Below are 23,714 nucleotides of genomic sequence, written 5' to 3' on the forward strand. Positions count from 1 at the left end.
CTTTCACGGCTGCCACTTTTGCCCAAAATGGCTTCGGGTGCCATTGTGGGGAGGATAGGGTGAGAGAAACATGCTCCTTTTACTTCCACTGGGTCCACAGGTACCCTTTAGCCCCTAAGGCTGCAGGCCGGACTCACACCACACTCTCCCTCCAATGATATCACCACGGTTGCTGCAGTCTGACCTCACCTCCATCTCCAAGCTGGCACCCTCTCCAGCTCTCAGCTGTTGGAATTATGTGTTATGTCCGTGTTCATGCTGCACACGCACCCCTTCCACACAGGTGCATGGCATTCTTCTTCCTTATGTAGAATTTCCACTGTGATTTTCTCTCTGATTCTCCCCTAAAAGTGCAACTCCTACTTTTTTTTTTTTTTTTTTTTTTTTTTTTTTACTATTTAGCTTAGCGAAGTACATAATTCCCTATTCAACCATCTTGGAATCAACCCATGAGTTCTGAATGTAACTCTAAAGGCACTTCAGACAGTGTTAATGTTTTTGGAAGAGAGTGTGAGACAGAGAATGTGTTTAACATTCACAGTACCATGTGCTTATGTTGACTTTCTCAAATGTTCTTTGTAGGTAGTTGACTATAGCACGCTTGTTCAACCACGTTTTGAAAAAGCCCGTGAGATGTTAATAGAAAATACGATTACTGAAGCCACTGAAGCAGCTATTAGAACTGTAAAAGAAAGACTTCTAGCAGAACAACAAGCTAAAATTCAAGGTGAGCCATCTTTTAAAAATGTGTGAAGTTTGTCTTTTTTTTCTATTCATCTTTGTAATGATTAATGGCAGTCCTGTGGTATATGCAAAATTACATACATTCATTTTAAAATAATGTGGTTTTTTTCTAATTAAGATGATCACTGTACTACATTTTGTGTTAGATAGGTATCATAATCCATTTTTTTCTAAATGGTGTGCAAGTGTTACAAGTAACAAGCAACAAAATTATCCATAATTTTACTCTAGACTTGAAATGCCAACTTTATCTTGATATTAAATTAAGGGTGCATGTTTGTGCATGCGTGTGTGTGTGTGTGTGTGTGTGTATAAGCTTCTGAGCTTTGTAGTCTAATGATCTCTGTATTTGTGTTATTCACTTTAATGTAGAATATAATTATCAAAGTTTTATGATACTTTTTAAAGCTAGTAATATAAATTCCTCCTGAAAATAGCTTGTTTTATAATTTTTCTCTTTTTATTCCTTTCGTTTATTCCATAAAATGAGTGCTTGTGTGGACCAGGAACTGTACTAGATATTAGGAAGCTTTTTTTTTTCCAGATAGTATTATTTGTTTATTTATTTTTTATTTAGTAAATATAAATTTCCAAAGTACAGTTTATGGATTACAATGGCTTTTCCCGCCCATAATTTCCCTTCCACTTGCACCGCACCCATCTCCTGCTCCCTCTCCCATTCCATTCACATCAAGAATCATTTTCAATTCTCTTTATATACAGAAGATCGATTTAGTATATATTAAGTAAAGATTTCATCAGTTTGCACCCACACAGAAACACAAAGTGTAAAATACTGTTTCAGTACTAGTTATAACATTACTTCACATTGGACAACACATTAAGGACAGATCCCACGTGAGGAGTAAGTATACAGTGACTCCTGTTGTTGACTTAACAATTTGACACTCTTGTTTATGGCATCAGTAATCTCCCTAGGTAAAGACTCTCACCTGAATACTGATTAGTGTACCAGGAAACAGGAAGCTGAGTGTCCTCTTAAGGGGATAGCAAATCTCCCAGCTTCTCCCTTCTGCCTTAAAATAGAGGTGGGCTCAATTAGCAAAAACGGTAGAGCTGGACATTCAAATAGCAAAATGGATAGAGCTGGAGGATAAATGAAAGAGCAAGAAAATCAGATCAGAGACTTCAAGAAAACATTGAGGAAGACTTTTGACATAGAATAGAAAAGTTGAAATCCTTACTTAATGTATACTAAGCTGATCTTCTGTATATTAAGATAATCGAAAATGAATCTTGATGTGAATGGAAGGGGAGAGGGAGTGGGAAAGGGGAGGGTAGTGGGTGGGAGGGACGGTATGTGGGGGAAGCCATTGTAATCCATAAATCGTACTTTGGAAATTTATATTCATTAAATAAAAGTTAAAAAAAAAAAGAAAAGAGACACAAGAAGGAATGCAGATATGTATAAGACACAAATGGAAATAAATTGATATATGAAAAGGAATAAACAAAAAGAATGAAAGATGCTATGGACTGAGTGTGTATGTTCCTCAAAAACACATTTGTTGAAGACCTACATACTAAGCTGTGGCTGTAGGGGGTCTGAGAAGTATTTAAGGTTAAATGAGATTTAATAAAGATGGAACTCTGATCTGATCTGACTGATGTCCTTACAAGAAGCTTTTATAATTTTGTCATGTTCTACAACAAAACTCATTGGGAGGATTGTGTTATTACACAATAAGGAAGGAAGAATTTTCACCTGTAATATTAAATCAGAGTTCTCTTCAACCCTTTGGTCTGTTTCTGTAGCTTTCCATAACATTTTGTAGCTCTCTTCACAAATTGTCCATGTTTTTGTCAATAAGTTTGCTCCAAGATATTTTGTCATTCAGTTACTCTCAAATAGCATCATTTTACTATAACATTGTCTAAGTGGTAATTACCAGTATATTGATAGGCTATTTGATTTTTATATATTTATCTGTAACTATCCACCTCATTAAACTTGCTTCCTAATTCTTACAGAATGCTATTAATTGGTTCTCTGGGATTTTTCACAGCATTTGAAAAAAAGTATAGTATCAACTTCTTTTTCCAATTTTTGTGCTTGTATCCTTTCTTGAATAATTATGTAGACTGGTAGTACTATTATGATGTCAAATAATGATAGTGGTAGTGAACCTATTTAAATGGATCCTTGCCAATTTTGCTATATAAAATTATTGAATATTTTGATCTTGGATTACTGCATAAAATTATCAAATGCCTTTTCAGAATCTTTTGAAGATAATCATAAACTTTTTAATCTTTTGACTTATTTATTATACTGATGTGTTTTCTAACATTAAATCATTTTTATATTTATGAAATAAATCTTTTTTGGTCATGGTGTATTTTTTCATTATTTTTGGTTTTTTAATTTTATTGTTTATTTGAGAGGTGGAGAGACACAGAGAAAAAAAAAAAACACAGAGTTCCCATCCACTGGTTCACTCCCAAAATGTCTGCAGTGGCCCTCAGTAAGGGCCAAAGCCGGGGACTGGGAATGCAATCCAGGTCTCCCGAATGAGTGGTGGAATCCAGTTACCTGAGTCAGCACCACCACTGCCTCCCAGGGTCCACATTAGCAGGAAGCGGGTCAGAAGCTGGAGCCTGGAATCAAACCCAGGCAATCCATTTTGAGAAGTGTGCATCCTTACTGGCTTCCTAACCGCTAGATTAAATGCCGACCCCTGGAGTATTATTTTATAAGATTTGTTTTTTCACTTTTGCTTGCTGATTTACACTCTCCCTTCATTTATAAGTGTGATTCATTCATACTTTTCTTTTATGTGTGTGTGTGTTCTATTTGTTAGATTTTTGTATCAGGTGTTTGTTTTTTTTTTTTTACCCAAATTGGAAATTTTCCCACCATTTTCTGTGCTCAAAACTTTGTAAGTAACAAGGAAAGTATCTCTTCCTACATGGCAAAGGGTGCTAGACAAGAGTACTTTATTTGCCTGATAAATCTGCCCCCTCTTCTTTCTCATTAGCCTATAAACAAGTAGAAGAATCCATCTTGGTACACATGAAACTACAAAAACTAACAACAAAAAAATTGGGGTGAGAATTGTGGTACAGCTGGTTAATTTGAGGTACCCTCATCTCATATTACAATCAGCCCAGCTGTTGTGTGCATTTGGGAAGTGAACCACGGAAAAAATTTATTCTCTCTCTCTCTCTCTCTGTCTCTGTGTGTGTGTGTGTGTGTGTGTGTGTGTGTGATCTAGAATGTAAAATATATTTTAGTATGTCTTCAAAATGAAAATCAAAAATTTTAAAATTACAGGCAACTTACAAACAGAAACTGAAGAAATTAGCTCAGTCTACCATGATGGCTTGTTATTCAGCCTACTTAAGACCGAACCAAACGAATTCATGAATGCATTCAATAGATCTTGAGCATATGCTGTGTATGATTTTACACAGTAGGAGTGCAGAAACGATCAAGACATATGAAACCCCGTGCTACTGGTGCTCACATTTCAATAAAGGACTGGGTGGAAGCCAAATGAATAATTATAAAAGCTGTAACTTTGTAGATTTTGGAGTTCTGCAAATTGCCTTTTCCCATAGGAACGTAGAAATAGATGCTGTCTTCCATACAATTCAAACTAAAAGCCTCTTGCTTTTTTTTCTCAAATTCCATGATGATTCTAAATCTGACAGTAACAGGGTTCACCTTTCTTAAAATTTAAAATATTGGAATTTTTGGCTATTGAATTTAACTCAATTTATTTTTAAGGAAAATTTGTCAGAGGAGAATTTAGAGATTTTTAACAGAAAAAGTCGCACAATTCAGAAGATGGGAGCTAAGATGGTGCTGGCTTCCTGTGTGCCCACCAGTTTCCAAGCTAGATGTTGACATCCCTGACCATGTATAATCCTTGCAGCAATGCTTTGAGTCTAATGATCCTCATTAAAACTGAGACACAGAGATCAAGTGATTTACCGAAGTCACACAGCTCTTAAGTGACAGAACTCAAACCCAGGTCTCTCTGACTTTGAAGCAGTAACGTTTAAACCACTAGACTCATCTCCATATCCCCCAACTACCTCTTTCTAACATGGCGATTACTCTCTTTCAGCTGAGACAACTTTAAGAGAATTTCAAAAACACTTTGGAAGAAAAGAGTTTGAAGAGTTTTCAGAATTGCATTCCTCATTCGGTGAAGAAGGTGAAGAACTATGTTGCTAGAGGTGTTGGCCAGAGCTTTCCTAATCTAGAAAGATCAGTTGGTAAAGTGTAGTCTTCTTTTACTGCAGCTTCCATTCATGACAGCCTTTTAGAGGTAGCTGAAGAAGCCAAAACGAAGTCAGAAAATGTCCTCGATGACCAAGGTGCGAATACTGATGAAGACAGTAACAAAATGAATTGCTAGCATCGTGCTTGCAGATCTGGTTTTCCACTAAACTGAACAGCTTTGGGAGTGGGCATTTGGCCTAGCAGTGAAGCCGTCAGTTGGGATACAGTGTCCCACACTGGATTACCAGTCCCTGGGTTCATCTCACCTCCTGATTCCAGCTCCCTGCTAATGCAGACTCTGGGAGGTAACAGATGATGGCACAAGAACTTGAAACTCTGCCACCCACATGGTGGCCCTGGATTGAGTTCCAGCTCCTGGCTTAGGTCCAACCCTGCCCTGGCCATTGCAAGGGAGTGACCAGCAGATAAGAACTCTCTGTCTCTCAAGTAAATAAATACATAAAACTGTTTAAAAATAAAAAGTAAATTGAACATCTATGGAACAGAAATAGATATACTGAAGAACAGAATATAGAAAACAGAGAGTCAAATACAAGTAGAGCCCAAAGAAGTGCTTTTGTCTGTTTCTAAGTGTGACACAATCATTATCATGTAATTAGAGATACCTTCTTAAAAGCTCTCTTCTTCCTTTAATTTATTAGAATCAGATCATGAATATATAATTTTAACTGAAATTTTGTCATTTACATATTGTGCTCTTTAAAACCTTTGCAAAATTTTTCTATTTGTAATTTAACATAATTAAGACCATACAGTATTGCATTACATAATTGTAACTATACTAGGGTATCAGGGAAAGTAGAATTAAAAGATGTTGATTTTGATGCAAAAAATGTTGACATCCATGCATAGTTTTTCTGTAATGTGCATTTTCCATGAACTTTTTGAAGACCCCTATGCTATATGTAATGTAACATTACATAATAGCTATAATTTAAACTAGTTTTACCTTTTTTTTTTAACTAAGAGAGGGAGAGAGCAACCCCATCTGCTGGTTCACTCCCCAAATGCCTACTAGGAACTCAGTCCAAGTTTCCCACATGGGTGGCAGGAACGCAGTTAACTGAGCCATCATCACCAGTGCCTCCCAGGGTGCGCATTAGAAGGAAGCTGAAATCAGGAGTTGAACCCAAGCACTCCAGTGTGAGGTGCAGGAATATTAACCAGCATCCAAACGTCTAGGCAAAATGCCCACCTATTTTTACCTTTTTGACTTATGATGTAGCATATTTGCATTACTTAATTAGAAATACTTTAACCTTCATTTTAAATTATTGTCCAATTTCCCTGTTGTTAGATAGTAGATTTAAGCAGTTCTTTATGCTAGAAATTTAAGTTATTTATCAAGTTATTTATCTTTTTTTGCTACTACAAATAATACTCCAGTGAATTTTTATATAAAGTTTGTCTGCATTGAACTATGTGAAATTACCAGATTAGTGGATATGAGGTGATACACATGAGCTACTGGTTCCATATGAAAGTTGTTGCAGCCACATCATGATATCAAGGCTGCTGTGATTCAAGTGGTTTGGCTATACCTGAGGACCTTTGACCTCCTAAGGTCTGAAACCTTGGTGGACAGTGCAGTTACAGTGTCCACTGTAAAGGCATAGCAACAAGACCTTTGTCCTGTTTTTCAACTACCTCTCTTCAGTAGAGATGATGAATCTTTAAAGGTTGTTCCAAATTATGTTCCTCTCACTAGCGTACAGATCACATACCAGTGTTTGCTCTTTCTCAATGTTAGTATAATTTTTACTTCTGAAGTTTACTATTTTACTATTTGTTAACCATTTACATGTCTTCTTTTCTGAGGTGACCATTTTTTGTCTTTGGCCAAATTTTCTGTGTTGTATCAATTATATGTTCTCTGTATAAACTTTCCAGTTTAGTCTATTATTTTTCATTTTTTTTCCAAATTGGGTAGTTTTTCTTCTTAAAATGTCTTCCCTGGCTCCTGGCTTCGGATCGGTGCAACGCCAGCCATAGTGGCCATTTGGGGAGTGAACCAACGGAAGAAAGACCTTTCTCTCTGTCTCCCTCTCTCTCACTGTCTGTAACTTTACCTGTCAAATAAAAAAAATAATAAAATAAAAAAAAGTCTTCCTCTCAACCAGAAATTTCTTCTAGGTCTATCAAACACATTATCACAAAAATGGATTCAAGTTGACAGTGTGACAAAATGATAGAAATATGTTAAGAGAATTTTATTGGTACTTTGTCGCTGAAACATCTGATTATTGCCAGAAGGCAAATTATATCAGTGTACTTAGTTATTAACTATCAGTTATTTAGAATTTCTAATCACCAATTAGCATTAGCCATTTAGCATTATGGAGAACTCTTTGATAAATTAGTATTATATTGTTTAAAAAAAAAAAGGCTACCTGAATCTAGTCATATGTAGATACAGACCTAATTTCTCCATTCCTCATATTTGATGTTAAAGGAATATTGCCGGTACCTCAGCTCACTAGGCTAATCCTCTGCCTTGCGGCACTGGCACACCGGGTTCTAGTCCCAGTCGGGGCGCCGGATTCTGTCCCGGTTGCCCCTCTTCCAGGCCAGCTCTCTGCTGTGGCCAGGGAGTGCAGTGGAGGATGGCCCAAGTCCTTGGGCCCTGCACCCCATGGGAGACCAGGAGAAGCACTGGCTCCTGCCATCAGATAGGCGCGGTGCGCCGGCTGCAACGCGCCAGCCACGGCGGCCATTGGAGGGTGAACCAACGGCAAAGGAGGACCTTTCTCTCTGTCTCTCTCTCACTGTCCACTCTGCCTGTCAAAAAATAAAAAAAGGGAATATTACTTTTTAAGTAGGAATAGGCTAAGAATAACTAAAAACAGTACATCATCAGTATGTGTGATTGACTTTTCAAGCCTACAGATCCTACTTAACATTTTGAGATTCAACTTAAGCAACTTTTTTACACTAAGTAAATTCTCAACCATATTTGTCAAATATTACCTCATCTATTTGGAACAAGAAACTTTAAGAATTAATTCATCCAAAACATATTTATTAAATACCTATACTGTTCTGACTACTTTTCTGGACAAAAGACATCAAAATATCTGTCATGATCGAGCTTATATTCAAGTAGGGAGAGATAGGAAATAAATAAAATAAAATAAAACATGTAGAGTATTAGAATGTGATATCTGCCATGAAAAAATAAAGCAAGGAAGAGTAACCAAGAAAAAAAGAAATTTCTCACACAAACACATTGACACACACACATTCTTAAATCTGTTCTTCAAATTAATCCACCCTTTTTATATCCATTTGTACATGCATCTATAATTTATTTGTTTAGAATGTAGATCTAATGTTTTGTTCAGTTCCTCCTACCAAGTTAGACAGATGTTTGCCTGCTGTTTATTTCAAGCCTAGCAGGTGAACAGGACATTGTCAGCAGCTCACAGATGTCTCCCCTCCTCCCCCAACACAACACCTAAAACCTTCCAAAGGACCACAACCCTGTGCATTAAAATGTTGGCCAACAAGTGGCAGCTGGGAGTCCACTCTCTGCCACCATGGAGTTTCCAGCACTAACCCACAAAGAGGGACCCTCCCCAAGACAGTTTCCTCACTGGGGGAGGCAGTCCAAGTGGGAAGCACTCATCAGTGCCTTTCCCCACTGCTGGAGTGTTACAAGGATTGCCAGCACATGGGAGTGACAAGGCAGCCACCCTACCCTGCAGTCTTTACCTCCTGGGGTCAGGAGGCTGCTGGCATTCTTAGGAAGAGCGCTGTCGATGTTTTTCCCTTTGGAACCACTGGCATCATATTAAACTGGAATTACTCCTGGTTTTGTTACAGCTTAAGTTTCTAGCTTTACTTTCCCCTTGCTAATAGATATGTTTACCTGTTTGAATATTATTGGTTTTTATGTTAATTAAAAATGGGGAATGTGAGTCCTGGGTCCCTGGGCCCCTACTACAATATTCCCTGGAAATGCACCTGCATTTTTCTTTAATGTTCTTTAGATATTAACAATGTTTTATCCACAGATGAAAAAGATGTCAGTGAAACATCCACATTTAAAAGGAGTTCTCAAGACCATAGTCAAGATCTGAAGACATATTCAGACAAAGGTAAATTAATATTTGGGCATTTTGTGGTTCTGAAAAGCACAGGTAGCACCTTCAGAATTTAGAAGGAGAAATTTGGGGAGTTTTTTTGTATAAAGTATCAGTATTCAACTTTATCTTAAAGGCTACCCTATTATGAATAGGTTGATGTACAGGAACACAGAAGAGGTGACGCATGATTTATCATTTTAGTGGAAAAAATATTAGGAATACAGGAAAACTATCTTTCTGCTTTTCCATCCCTGGCATGTGACTACCATAGAAATTCACAAGCTGGCTTCTGGAGCTTCAACCATCATTTCACGAAGAGGGGGGGAAATAAGGGACAAACACTGGTACGCTACCCTGCTGAATTAACTCCCTTAAAGAAATGACAGAAAGACTTGAAGGAAAAAAATATGTTTGCATTTTTTTGACCATCCAGGCTATAAGGAAAGTTGCTCGAGTCTAAGAGAAGGTAGTTTTAAAAAAAAGTGGAGAGAGTGCATCTCAGGGAAGAGTTAGGGAGAAAACGGCAGAGGAAAGTCCACACAAATTCAAGGGACACTAGACCTAAGTGTGGACATGCACAACTCAGCAGCCGAGCGCCTCAGCACCAGCTTTGGAGAGTGAGGTGAGACCAGACTGCAGCGGCCCAAGCCATTAGCAATAAAGCTGCAGGAAGAGCCTGGTAGGATTCTGGCTTGGAGCCCTGTTGGGGACAGTGTACCAGCCCAACTAGAGGAGAAAAAAAAGGAGGCACGTTTCTGTCTTCCCAGCCACCCGGCACCTGCACCCTGTAACAGGCAGAGAGAGGGCGGGCACCATTTTGGACATAAGTAAAAGCTGCACCAGCTTGTATCTGCGTACCCAGCAACTAGCTGAGTGGAGACGCCCAAGCCTTACTGGGAGAACTGACAGGGGGCTGGGTGCTCATGACTGTGGGAGGCTTGTGCGCCAGGACTGTGAAAACATTGTTGCTGTGTGGGAGGACCCAGGGTGTGGCTGGGACTTTGGGCAATCACTATGGGTGCCTCCACACACTCTGGGCTCCCTGATTCACTGGTGAGGGTCGTTGCTCCAGAATCCATGCTCACACCAAGGACTGCACAGATCCTGTGTGTGGTTCCTGTGGCAGTGCAGACAAATACTGTACCCACTGAGGCTACCAACCAGGCCCTGGTCTCAAAGTAGAGACTACATGAGCATGAGACTATGCCAACAGAGCAGAACCAACCTCCCCTCCAATTAAAAAAAAGAAGATTTACCATGCCCAGTCTAGGTGTCCACTGTGAAGTGACTTCCTCTATCACTTTCTGATGCACTGCCTTTAAATCACTGTCCTGCTGATTTGGGATTCCGTGGTGCCCAACTTACCATTTCCCCTCTCTGGGCTTAGTTCCACTTCCATAGCCTGTGTTGCAGTACCAAAAAGATAATCTTTCTTGGCTCAGGAACTGACAGTCATGCTTTATTGCAAATAGTATTGTCCACTCAAGGTGTAAATGGCATTTATTTATTAACTTGATTTGCTTTAGCCCCAGTAGAAGTTTCAGTAGAAGTCACTGCTAATCATCCAGCAGTTATTTCCATACTTGAGGAGACTATAAAAACAACTAAAGACTTGAACTTTGAACAGCCATATGAAAAACATGCTGAAATCTTGGAGGAAGTCCTCAGGGAGGTAAGAAAAAAAAATCCAACCTGCTAATTTCTGTCATTGACATAACTATAACTAACAAAATATTAATCTATTGTATATATAATTATTTTAGTCTTATCTTACAGTATTGAAATGTATAGCCTTAAAATTCACACACATTTTGTAGTCCACATGCTTATGTATGAAATAGTCCAGTGAACAATTGCGGATGTTCTTTAAGTTTTCAGTTAGCAACAAAATTGTGTTATATAATTTCATAGCTTTGACGTTCATCCATTAACTTCCGTTGTCTGTGATTCAGTTCCATTGGTAAAGAGAGTGCCTGTGAAGCCAGAACCAAAGTCAGATATTTCATCCATGAGTCAAGGATGGGGGCACATTTTGCTCCACAGCTAATTAATTTCACCCAGTCACTGGGAACGTGTGTTCATGGGGGAGAGAAGAGGACGTACTAGAGATTTTCCTGTCCCAGAGGAACAGGAAAGCCTCAAATGCTAGGTCCCGCTAACGGCACAGCACAAGGCTGGTCTTTTGGTGATGGCGTCGTGTCAGTGTGGCGCTGTTTGGTGCAGAGCTCTGAGGTAAGCACTCAGGGCGAAAGTCAAGAATGGGTCAGCCGTGGACTCTGAATGAGCTTCCGTGTTGCTCTGTGATTTGCATTATGTAAGAGGGAAAACACTAGTATGTGAGAGCTGGTGGACTTCCTCCGTCCCGGCCTCCTCTAGCCTCCCTGAGTCTCGGGTTTCCAAGGCTTCCTCATCAGGACCTTGCAACTTCTGCACCTCTGCAGGTCGTTCTGTCATCAGTTGGTTCCTTCAGAAACACCACAAGCCCCTACTTTTTGCCCTGAACTGTGTTAAATAATAGGCTCCTGAAGATTGATTAAACACAGCCCTTGCCTTCAAGAACCTGTTGATCACATGGGTGCATTAGCTTTTTATCACCACAGCAAAATACCTGAGGCAGTTAACCTTGTGAAGAATAAAGGTATATTTAGCTCACAGTGTTGAAAGCTCAAGTCCAAGACTAGGCAGCCCCACGGGCTTAGCCTCTGATGAGGGCAGGGGATGGCAGAGGAAGGATCATAGGGCAAACAGGAAGCAGAGGGGCAGGCCCAAACTCAGGCTTTTACAGCATAAAGGAGATAGCCTTTATTTCACTTGCTAATTGATCAGTGGAATCATGGATCCTTGAAGTTCTGGGTTAAGGAGGATTCTGAAGTTACATCTGTAACTTAATCTTTTAGAATTATAGTTTTAAAATATTTTAAACCCTAGGGGCCGGCGCTGTGGTACAGTGGGTTAAGGCCCTGGCCCAAAGCGCTGGCATCCCATATGGACGCCGGTTTGAGACCCGGCTGCTCCACCTCTGATCCAGCTCTCTGCTATGGCCTGGGAAAGCAGTAGAAGATGGCCCAAGTCCTTGGCCTCTGCACCTACATGGGAAACCCAGAGGAAGCTCCTGGCTCCTAGCTTCAGATCGGCACAGCTCTGGCCATTGCGGCCAACTGGAGAGTGAACCACGGGATGGAAGACCTCTCTCTCTCTCTCTGCCTTTCTTCTCTCTGTGTAACTCTGACTTTCAAATAAATAAATAAATCTTTTAAAAAATATTTTAAACCGTTAAAAATACAGAAACAATGATAATTCTCATTTCTACCAAAGGAAGAGTCACTCCCTTGTCATGGAGATGCAAAGGTACTTTTTCCTAGGACAAACCGTGGCTGCTGCCGTGACCTAGCTATGGATCACACAGGAGGCACACGGGAGGGCCCCGGGCACCCTTGTCAGCAGCAGCTGCCCCCGCTCCCGCTGCTCTGCACACTGGCTCGGGAGAGCTCTTCCACGGACTGCTTGCTCCCTAACAGCTCTGCGTCTCTGCTCTTGTGTTTCTGCCCTTCTATGAAGGGACTTCAAAAGATGTCTGAAAGACAGAATGAAAAGATGTTCGTTTTGGGTATGAAAGAAAATATGAAATCCATGCATATGCAGAGTCTTCACAGAGCTCATGGAAAATGCCTATTATGAAAAACAACTAGTAGATTTCAAAAAATGGCTACACCCAAATCAGATTATCTTCTAATTCTATTCTTCCCACACAGGTTTTGAAGTACTAGCCTATCTGTGTACTTGGCACAGTCGTGTCTCCCCATGCCTCCCACACCTCTGAGTCTTGTCCTACTTCCTCTGACTCCCTCAGTCTCGTCTCCTCTCTTCTCTCTCTCCCATCTTATCAGTCTCTCTGTGTATCTCTATCATCAGTCTCCTTGTCTTTTATCACCTCGACCTTCTCTACGTGTTCACAAGTAACAATATGAGTAATATAAAATAACAATACAGAAATGGCATGTTTCACTGCAGAAAAAACAGACATGCGAAATTAAAAATCACAAAATGATAGGGGATAGCTGGCGGCCATTGGAGGGTGAACCAACGGCAAAAGAAGACCTTTCTCCCTGTCTCTCTCTCTCAGTGTCCACTCTGCCTGTCAAAAAAAAAAATGTATCATTTTTATAAGGTATTTTCTCTCCCTCACCCCTCCTCTTGAGGATGTGAAACGAAAGAACCACTTTACTCTCAGCTGGACAAGCACTTGGGAGCCCAGTCCGTGACTCTGTTGTCAGCTGAGCTGGGCACATAGCACATGTACGGGCTCCCCGTGGCTCTCTTCCCTGCCACTCTGTCCCCAGAATCTCCACGAAGTCTCACTTTCCCTCTGCTTGGCCTCACCCCATGGCCTTTTCCAACTGTGGAGTCACCCTCCAGAGACTCCTAAACGGAAGCTGTTGTCGCTGCTACACCCAAACCTGGCACCCTCTAATGCCCCCAGACCGTGCCCCTCCCCTCAGCTTTGAATTTTCCTGGACCAGAGCAGCTCGAGCTGTGCCAGTGACCACAGCGCCTCGCCTCCCAGCCGCCTCTTTTGCTGAAGCCATGGGCTGGGTCCATACTGTTGGTTTTGTCTTGTCCAGCATGCCAATCTTTCTTTCTTCTCCATCTTTTTCCATCTGCAGCAGTGTCATTTGGGGTGAATTAAAGCTGGAAGATGACTTCCACATTCATCCCTGTCCCACAAGCTTCTCCCAGAAAGGAGCTCTCCCAGAGAGCCTGGCTCCATTCTTTTCTTTAAAAAAAATTATTTATTTATTTATTTATTTGAGAGGTAGAGTTACAGACAGTGAGAGGGAGAGACAGAGAGAAAGGTCTCTGTCCATTGGTTCACTCCCCAAATGGCCGCAATGGCCGGAGCTGTGCCGATCCAAAGCCAGGAGCCAGGTTCCTCTTCCTGGTCTCCCATGTGGGGGCAGGGGCCCAAGCACCTGGGCCATCCTCCACTGCCTTCCCGGTCCACAGCAGAGAGCTGGACTGGAAGAGGAGCAACGGGGACTAGAACCGGTGCCCATATGGGATGCCAGCGCCGCAGGCAGAGGATTAACCTGCACCAGGGCTCCGGTCCCAACCTGGCTCCACTCCTATAATGAAGAAGGGAAAATACAGCAAGAACAAACATGAATATCTCAGTAAATTACCTGGCCACAAGAAGTATAGCAGAATACTTTTTAAACATGATTCAGAAGGTCCCTCCTAGGGCTACAGAACTTATAACGCTCACAAACAAGACTGTCATGTTCCTGTCACATCCATCTATATTGACTCATGGAAATTTTAGCCACCCAAAATGCCTTGAAACATAAATAAGAGGAATAACTACTGGAAAAGAGAGGAAATGTACTCATTTTTGCAGTTGATACTGTTTGTTCTACTAATAGCCAAGAAAATAATCTAAAAAACAATAAAAGCCAGTAGACATGTTCAGAAGTAAGGCAATCAAAGAAGTGAAAAATCCATACCTGACCGGAACATAAATGTAACATTATTGATACTAGCCTGAAGTCAAGATAAGGGATCTGTAAGAATAAAACTGCTTATTAAGCTTTGTTTTTAAGTTTTTATTTGAAAAGCACTGAGACAGACACAGATCTCCCATCTGCTGGGTCACTTCCTAAATGCCCACAACAATCTGAACTGGGCCAGGCCAACGTCAGGAGCCAGGAACTCAATCCAGGTCTCCCACATGGGCGGCAGGGACCCACACACCTGAGCCAACATCTGCTGCTTTCCAGGGTGTGTATTCACAGGAAGCTGGACTCAGAAGCAGAGCTGGGTCTTGAGCCCAGGCACTCTGATGCGAGACGTGGTTGTCTCGAGCAGCATGTTGACCGCTATACCAAATGCCCATCCCAAAACTACTCTGCTTATATACAAACATAAGCGGATGTCAAATAGAGACATAACAATTTCATGTATGTTAAGATAAAATCTTACTCTTATGTCTCTCTCAAATTATAGATTTGATGCAGTTTTTGTTTTTTTTTTTTTTTTTTTTTTTTTTTTGACAGGCAGAGTGGACAGTGAGAGAGAGAGACAGAGAGAAAGATCTTCCTTTGCCGTTGGTTCACCCTCCAATGGCCGCCATGGCCGGCGCGCTGCGGCCGGCGCACCGCGCTGATCCGATGGCAGGAGCCAGGAGCCAGGAGCCAGGTGCTTATCCTGGTCTCCCATGGGGTGCAGGGCCCAAGCACCTGGGCCATCCTCCACTGCACTCTCTGGCCACAGCAGAGAGCTGGCCTGGAAGAGGGGCAACCAGGACAGAATCCGGCGCCCCGACCAGGACTAGAACCCAGTGTGCCGGCGCCACAAGGCGGAGGATTAGCCTAGTGAGCCGCAGCGCCGGCCACTTGATACAGTTTTAATAAAAATCTCAGTGCAGGGGAAGGGTAGGGACTGGCAATATGATTCTAAATTTTAGTTGGAAGAACCCATGGTTGATGGGGCCGGTGCTGTGGCCTAACAAGTAAAGCTACCACCTGCAGTGCTGGCATCCCATATGGGCGTCGGTTCAAGTCCCAGCTGCTCCACTTATGATCCAGCTCTCTGCTGTGGCCTGGGAAAGCAGTAAGAGATGGCCCAAGTCCTTGGACCGCTGCACCCATGTAGGAGATGCTGAAAAAGTTCCTGATTCCTGGCTTTGGATCAGTGCAGCTCCCACTGTTGGGGCCATCTGGGGAGTGAACCAGTGGATGGAAGACCTCTCTCTCTTCTCTCTCTCTCTCTCTCTGCCTTGCAAATAAAATAAATAAATCTTTTTTAAAAATCTGATATGTTTAAAAAACAAAACAACAACAACAAAGAACCAGTGGTTGAAACTTGAGATCAACTTGTCAAAGAAGTTTGGTAGAGGGAAATTTGCTGTCAAGCTAGTGAACACCCTTGTGGTGTCACAGGGGCGTGTGAGCCTTAAAATTCTACCAGATCTACGGAACCACAGAGGAGGCGCAGACAGACCTCAATATAGCAATATAGATAAAAATGTACTATATGCTGAAGGTTACAACACAATCCAAACAAAAAAGAGAATTATTTAACAGTACTAAATGATTATCTGAATTCCCATTTTGTATTAAGATAAAAAATAAATTCCATATAATGTAAATACTTAAATGTAAAACTGGTTTTTTTAACTTGAAGAAGGTTTACTTACGTTGAAATCGTCTTGCAGTGGTAGAGAATTCTTAGCACAATCGAAATGGAAGAACTCTCGAAGGAAATCTCAATAGGAAATCTACTTAATAATGAATGTCTCTCTACAAAAAAATCAGGAAAGTTAAAAATTTTTTAAAATATTTATTTACTTATTTGAAAGTCAGAGTTATACAGAGAGAGAGAGAGAGAAAGAGAGAGAGAGGTCTTCCATCAGCTGGTTCACTCCTCAGTCGGCCGCAACGGCTGGAGCTGCCCCAATCTAAAGCCAGGAGCCAGGAGCTTCCTCCAGGTCTCCCATGTGGGTGCAGGGACCCAAGGACTTGCCTGTCTTCTACTGCTTTCCCAGGCCACAGCAGAGAGCTGGATCGGAAGTGGAGCAGCCAGGACTCAAACCGGCGCTCATATGGCTTGCTGGTTCTGCAGGCAGCGGCTTTACCTGCTATGCCACAGCGCCGGCCCCAGAAAGTTAAAATTTTAAGATAAAGGTCAAATATGTATTATTTATTCATAACAAATTACTAATTTCTTATAAATCAATGGTAAAATCTAATATCACAATATAAAAGCAGCTAAGAGATATAAACAGATGTGTCATTAAAGAAGAAATGTAAATATTTAATGGAAATTTTAATGTTTAAGTTTTATTAAAAATATGGAAATTAAAATAATGAGATATAATTGCTCATATATCAAATTAGTGAAAACATCTTTTAACAATCAATATTAGGGGCTGGTGCTGTGGTGTAGCAGGTAAAGCAGCCATCTGCAATGCTGGGTGCCAGTTTGAGTCCCAGCTGCTCCACTTCCAATCCGGCTCTCTGCTATGGCCTGGGAAATCAGTAGAAGATGGCCCAAGTCCTTGGGCCCCTGCACCTGCATGGGAGACCTGGAGGAAGCTCCTGGCTCCTGGCTTTAGATTGGAGCAGCTCCAGCTGTTGCTGCCAACTAGGGAGTGAACCAGCAGTTGGAAGACCTCTCTCTCTCTCTCTGCCTCTCCTTCTCTCTCTGTGTAACTCTGACTTTCAAATAAATAAATAAATCTTTTAAAAAAACAGTCAATATTAGACTGTAATGATTAGTCACTTTCAAACACTGTTTGAAAGAATGAAAATTAATTTAGATGTTTCTTGAAACAACATGAAAATGTGTATGAAAATCCTTTAAAATGTTCTCCCCTTTATTCCCTTTCCCCTACAAATACATCTTCTATGAATCTAAAGAACTGTAGAATACTTGCACAAGAATTTTTATATAAAAATGTTCATCTCGATGCTATAATAAAGTTATAAATATTTAGCAGTAAGAGGATGATTAAACAAATTAAAATTTACTCAAGAAAACATTATGAAACCACTAAATATCCTTCAAAAAAATTACATGGGTTGGAGGAATTATTACATATTTGATACTTATATATTTATTCATTATATGATACTTTTATGATACATTATATCATATTTATATGATATGTTTATACATTAAAATATACCATATAAATATATATTTATACATTATATCATATTATATGATATGTTTATACAGTAAAATATACAGATATATACATTATATCGAACTTGTATGATATATTTATACATTATATACAAACTTTCAAACTTGGGCAGTAAAATTTTTATAGCCATTTTATTTCTTCCATATAACTTTCCTTTTTCTCCCTAATTCTCCTACGTAAAATTTTTCAAAGTGTTTAAAATTCTTTTATTTCAAAAAAATATTTATTCAGATAAAAATTCAAAAAGCAAGCAAGCTTAAATTCTGCATAGGCCAGAGAGTTGCACAAGTACCGGCCCTCTTGACATCCCTTCCCCTTTAACTTCTAACATTCTGTGATCACCTGATGGCATGGGAATTGGTTTAAAGCCCTCAGAATTGGTGTGTGCAGATCCACATTACAAGTATCCTGATGGGTGCTGAAGCTTTTGCTTTAGGAAAGTGGACAAGGGTTCAGAACTAAGCACCTGCGAGATTCATTTTGACCCCATTCCCTCCCACTGCTATTGATAACCTTCTCACTTTCTTTAGTTCTCACACTGAGAAATGAAAAGCAAAAGGAAACTGAAGGATGTTATCCCTCAAAAGATAACCTTGCCACTCAGAGTGGCCCATGGACCATCGTCTCCTGGGAGCCTGTTTGCAGGCTCTGAGACCCTCATCCCAGACCTGCTGAATCAAGGTGTACATTCTGTGATACCAAATAACATAGAGCAGCAATGTGCTGTTACGTTTATTTGATAAAGCCCTTTCTTCCCATCTTAACTTTTAAAACATCACAATTTTATTGCTTTAAAATCTTTTTTAATTAACTTATTCAGGATTTTTTTCCTTCTGAAGTCAGAAGAACTCAAAAGATATTTAAGATCTACAAAAATGACACATTGAAGTAACAGCCTTGACTTGGCAAATTATGGTGGTAATATTTGGGTGCAATCTTTCACAGGTAATGGAGGAAAATCAGAATAGATTTCCTGGTGCCCCAAAGTACGGAGGATGGATCCTGGACAACTGCCCTATTGCAAAAGAACTGTGGCTAGTCTTAGCAGAGAGAGGACTGGTACCAGATTTGATCGTCTATTTATCGGATTTCGAAAACAATGGTTGGTAAATATTTATCTCGTAAATTTGAAAGTGAAGTTTTTTATTGCTGGTAATATTTTTGGTTGATGTATATATAAAAGAAAACTCTTCACCTTCCCCGGATATAAGTACCACCCCAGCAGTCACTGCAGGTACACACCTGAGCAGGTGGCCAGGGGTAATGTGATCCTTCCAGCAGGCCTCTGGAATTGGTGATTGGAGCTGAGAATTTAACATCCCTTCTCAGTTGGTAGCTATAACTTTTTTTAGGATTTATTTATTTATTTGAATGGCAGAGTTACAGAGAAGCAGAGGTAGAGAAAGAGAGAGAGGTCTTCATCCACCGGTTCACTCCCCAAATGGCCACAAGGGCCAGAGCTGAGCCAGTCTGAAGCCAGGAGCCAGGAGCTTCTTCAGGGTCTCCCACATGGGTGCAGGGGTCCAAGGACTTGGGCCATCTTCTACTGCTCTCCACAGCAGAGAGCTGGATTGGAAATGGAGCAGCTGGGACTCGAACGGGCGCCCATATGGGATGCCTGCACTGCAGGTGGCAGCTTTACCCACTACACCACAGTGCCGGCCCTGGCAGCTTTAATTTCTAAATGAGCAGTAGATGACACTTAGTGGGGAGGGGCGGGGGGGCAGGGCAAGGGCGGCCTTGTGACACAGCGGGTTAAGCAATAGCTTATGACACCAGCATCCATATTAAAATGCTTGTTCAAGTTCTGGCTGCTCTGCTTCCTATTCAGCTTCCTGTTAATATGCTTGGAAAGACAGTGAATGATGACTTAAGAGCTTGGGCCCTGCCACCCATGTGGAAGACCAGCATGGCATTCCAGGCTCCTGAGTTCAGCCTGGTCCAGCCCTGGCTATTGGAGGCATTTGGGGAATGAACCAGTGGATGGAAGATCTCTCTCCCTCTTCCTCCTTCCCTCCCCTTCTCCCTTCTTCCCCTTCTCTCTCTTTCAAATAAATCAGTAAGTCTTTTTTAAAATACAGGTAAGACTTAGGCCAAAGACTATGTACTAGCCCTTTACATCAAGTGGGAAAAATTAAGTATGAAAGATAGCAGAGCTAAATTTTAATTGCCCTATTACTTTGTTTCTTAAGCAAATATATTTGAAATGAGAGTTTCCAGGGAAGAATATAATATGCCACATATTTTCATATTTTAGTTATTTATACTTTTTAAAATAATTGAAATGGTCTATTAATATCTTCAGAAAGCCAGGCTCTACTGAGATAAATGCTTAAAGGAAAATATATTTGGATATAGACAAATTATTTCTATTATTAAATTTCAAAATATACTTCACTCTACTTTATAGACTTTCAAAATAATATTATTCTCTTTATCTGTATTTCAGGAAAATGTTTATATAATAGAATATATTTGAAGAATAAATCTGAAATTGATGCTAAGATTTTAGAAAGATTAATAGGTGATATACGAAAGAAAAAAAGAGAAGAAGCAGCAGCAAGGTAAAGTCTGTCTAGAGTAATAAAACAGAATCATGTATCTTTTATAGCTGTTGAATATCTTCTTACAAATTTTACTAGAAACAGCTTTAATAGCAAAATGGCAGCCTAGTAACTAAATCCAATCTAATTATTTCTAAGAGAAACAGTAATTTCACAAGTACTTCTAGAATCTAGAGCACACAGCTATTTTCATAGCCCGTCTTAAACTTACTCTAAATCAAAATATCTATTCTCAAAGACAATAAAAACAAAAACAGCACAGGGGTCCAGCTTTGGCCACAGCAGTTAAGATGCCACTTGGGAAGCCTGCACCCCTGATCAGAGTGCTGAGGTGCAAGTCCACCTTGCTTCTGGTCCCTGTGAATGTGTACCCTGGGGGACAGCAAGTAATGGCTCAAGTGATTGGATTCCCACCACCAACATGGAGGTCTAGATGGAGCTCCTGGACCGGCTTTGGATTGACCCATTGTGGGCATTTGTATGGTGAACCAGTGGATAGGAGCTCTGTCTGCCTTTCAAGTAAATAAAAAAATTATAATGAACAAGATAAGATGTATAGAAAGACATATGAGGGGACTTTAAATAAATTGTGGAAAACAAAATTAATTAAAAGATAAAAACAGAAAATACAAGCTTCAGTTTTTGACACCCTTAAGTGATGACACCGACTATTTAATCCATTCCTAAAGAACTGAGGTCTTGGGAATTTGACTTGTCAGTGCAGTCCTTCTTACATTATCAACTGAATAAAAATGGGTACCCTTTAAAGATTTTTTTTAAGATTAGGAAACAAAAAGAAGTCAGAAATACCAAATCAAGACTGTAAGGGGGATGCCTAGTGATTTCCTACTACAATCGCCCTTGTTTGATGAGAGGAATGAACAAGAGTGTTGTAGGGTAGAGAAGGACCCTCTGGGGACGGTTTGCTGCCAAAGCTTTGGCTCATGTTCTCAGAACACACTCATCACAGACACATGTTATCATTCTTTGGCCTTGAACATCCTAAAAAGCTGTTGCTATGACCTTTGCTCTTTTGCTTTGACTGGACCTCCTCTTCCTCTGGGATCATCCTGATAAAGCCATGTTCCATCTTCTAGTACAATTCTTTGAAAAAAAAAACACTTTCGATTCCACTTATTTAAAATTTTCAACAGAAAGTTCTGCTCTTGTATCTATAAATTATGTGAGTCTGTTAAGAATTCATTAAAAATAAAATCTAAAATGAAGTTTAAAGAAGAAAGTTCTGCTCTTTTCTGCAGCTGATTTGAGTGCAACACTTTGGCACCTATGGGACAGAAAGTTTGCAGGCTGTCCCCAGCATTCCACCTGGCTCCACCCTGGATCCTGCTGCATGGAGCTATCATGAGACCCTGCCCGCCAGGGATCCTGTAAAGTCACTGCTCCTGGCAGCACCCCAAGGCCAGCCCTGTGAGCCTCCCACAGCTGCAGCAAGAACCTGGGCAATACATTCTGAAGGGCTTGACCTACAGAAACCCCCAGGAAACAGTTGGATGGTTCAACTCACTCCCCTGTTGCCCCAGAAGCAACTGGGTAGCCCTACCAATACAGCCTCAGTCCAGAAAACAACTGGACAGCCAGCCCTGAGTGGCTCAGCCTGCTGAGACCCCCCAGAAAGCAGCTGGTGGCCCTGCCCAGCCTCCTATGGCCCCAGGAAACAGTCTTTTCTCAGCTCAGTTCAGTTAATCCCTGAAAAGCAGATGCTTGACCTGAGCTGGTCACCTCCCAGAAGCCCTCATACATGACAAGTACCCTGTCTGGGACTGTGGGTGAAGAACAGCCCCTGTGTGGCACTCAGACACACAAGGACCCCCTCTCACTACGGAGCACACTCTAGTACAAACATCTGGGCTGCCTCACTGTATCCACAGAAACTGATGCATGTCCCACTTGCATAGCTGGGTGAGAGCTGTCAGGGAACCTGCCCCTGCTGAAGAACTACATCTCAGCTGTTGGTGCCGTCCCACAGCCCCCATAGTCTAGGCCACTGAGATGCATGCAGACGTCACCAGCAGTGATTACAACTGAAGCAACTGGGAGGTCCTGCCAATGCAGCAAATCCAGCCAGCACCCTAGGACACATCACCAGCCAATGTTGTCATTCAACAGGTTAAGCCATTGCCTATGACACCAGCATCCCATATCAGAGCTAAGATTCAAGTCCTGGCTGTTCCACTTCCAATCCAAATCCCTGCTAATGCACCTGGGAAAGCAGCAGAAGATGGCCCAAGTGCTTGGGCCTCTGACACCCACGTGGGAGATCTGAATGGAGTTCTGGACCTGGACCAGCTCCAGCTGTTGCTGCCATTTGGGGAGTGAACCGGCAGATGGAAGATTTCTCTTTCTCTCTGTCTCTGCTTCTCTCTCTGTCACTCTACCTTTCAAAAAATAAATAAATCTTTAAAACACACACACACACACACACACACAATGTAGTGAAAAATGAAGTAACAGGATTCCTCCAAAGTTACACAATAACTGACCACTGAGAACTGGAAATCAATGTATTGACTAGCAAAGAATTCAAATGAATAATTTTAAGGAAATTTAAGATAAATAGAATTCAGACAGATAATTCATTGACATTAAGAAGATGACTCATGATAAGAATGAGAAATTCAACAAAGAAATAGCAATAAGAGGAAAGAATCTTGGTATGAAAGAACTGAAAACATGAAATGAAAAAATACAGTTGAGAGTCTTAAAAGCAGAATTGATCAGGCAGAAGAAAATGTATGATCTTAAAGATAGTGTCCTCTGAAATAAGTTAGACAAGAAGGAGCAAAAAAATATTTGAGATAATGAGGTAAACCTTCAAGACTTATGGGAAACCATTAAGAAAACAAATATTTTCATGATGGGTGTTCAGAACGGAGAAGAGAAAGGAAAAGGCATAGAAAACCTATTGAGTGACATAATAGCTGAAAATTTTCCAAATGTTGGGAAAGATTTAAACATCAGGTTCTAGAAGTCCCAAGGACCTGTAACATAATTGACAAAAAACCCTTTCTGAGATGTATTATACTCAAACTGTCAAAAAAAATTGAGCAAGAGAATTTTAAAAACAGCAAGAAAAAAGCATCAGCATGCTTTTAAAGAACCATCTATTGTCAGCTTAAGAGCAGATTTAGCTGAAATTGCAAACTAAGAGAACATGGAATGAATATTCAAAGACCTGAAAGAAAAAAAATGCCAGCCAAGAATTCTATACCCAGCCCAGCTATCCTGGAGAATTAAAGGCATACCATGACAAGAAAGACCTGAAGGAATTCATCACTACCAAACTGATCCTACAAGAAATGCTTACAGGTGTCCTACATTAGACA

The 23,714-nt window shown here is 40.8% G+C and overlaps 1 protein-coding gene and 1 non-coding gene across 8 annotated transcripts in view; both read left to right on the forward strand.

The window, feature by feature from the left end:
• The window catches only part of AK9 (adenylate kinase 9), a 159,637-nt gene that overhangs the window by 73,464 nt on the left and 62,459 nt on the right, over positions 1-23,714 (forward strand). For all 7 annotated transcript variants that reach the window (XR_011388592.1, XM_008263360.4, XM_070073706.1 and 4 more), the window contains 7 exons: positions 583-727; positions 4,839-4,928; positions 5,017-5,091; positions 9,031-9,114; positions 10,629-10,774; positions 18,752-18,908; positions 20,256-20,370. Coding sequence is in view for 6 of the 7 variants with exons in the window: in XM_008263360.4 (XP_008261582.3) it covers positions 583-727; positions 4,839-4,928; positions 5,017-5,091; positions 9,031-9,114; positions 10,629-10,774; positions 18,752-18,908; positions 20,256-20,370 (812 nt within the window). In the remaining variant the exon portion in view is untranslated. The remainder of the gene's footprint in view (positions 1-582; positions 728-4,838; positions 4,929-5,016; positions 5,092-9,030; positions 9,115-10,628; positions 10,775-18,751; positions 18,909-20,255; positions 20,371-23,714) is intronic.
• LOC127493376 (small nucleolar RNA U85) lies at positions 6,510-6,790 on the forward strand. Its single transcript, XR_007923429.1, has one exon. It is a non-coding gene; the product is annotated as a small nucleolar RNA U85 (small nucleolar RNA).

This window comes from Oryctolagus cuniculus, chromosome 5, assembly GCF_964237555.1.
Source record: "Oryctolagus cuniculus chromosome 5, mOryCun1.1, whole genome shotgun sequence".
In the NCBI taxonomy this organism is placed as follows: Eukaryota; Metazoa; Chordata; class Mammalia; order Lagomorpha; family Leporidae; genus Oryctolagus; species Oryctolagus cuniculus.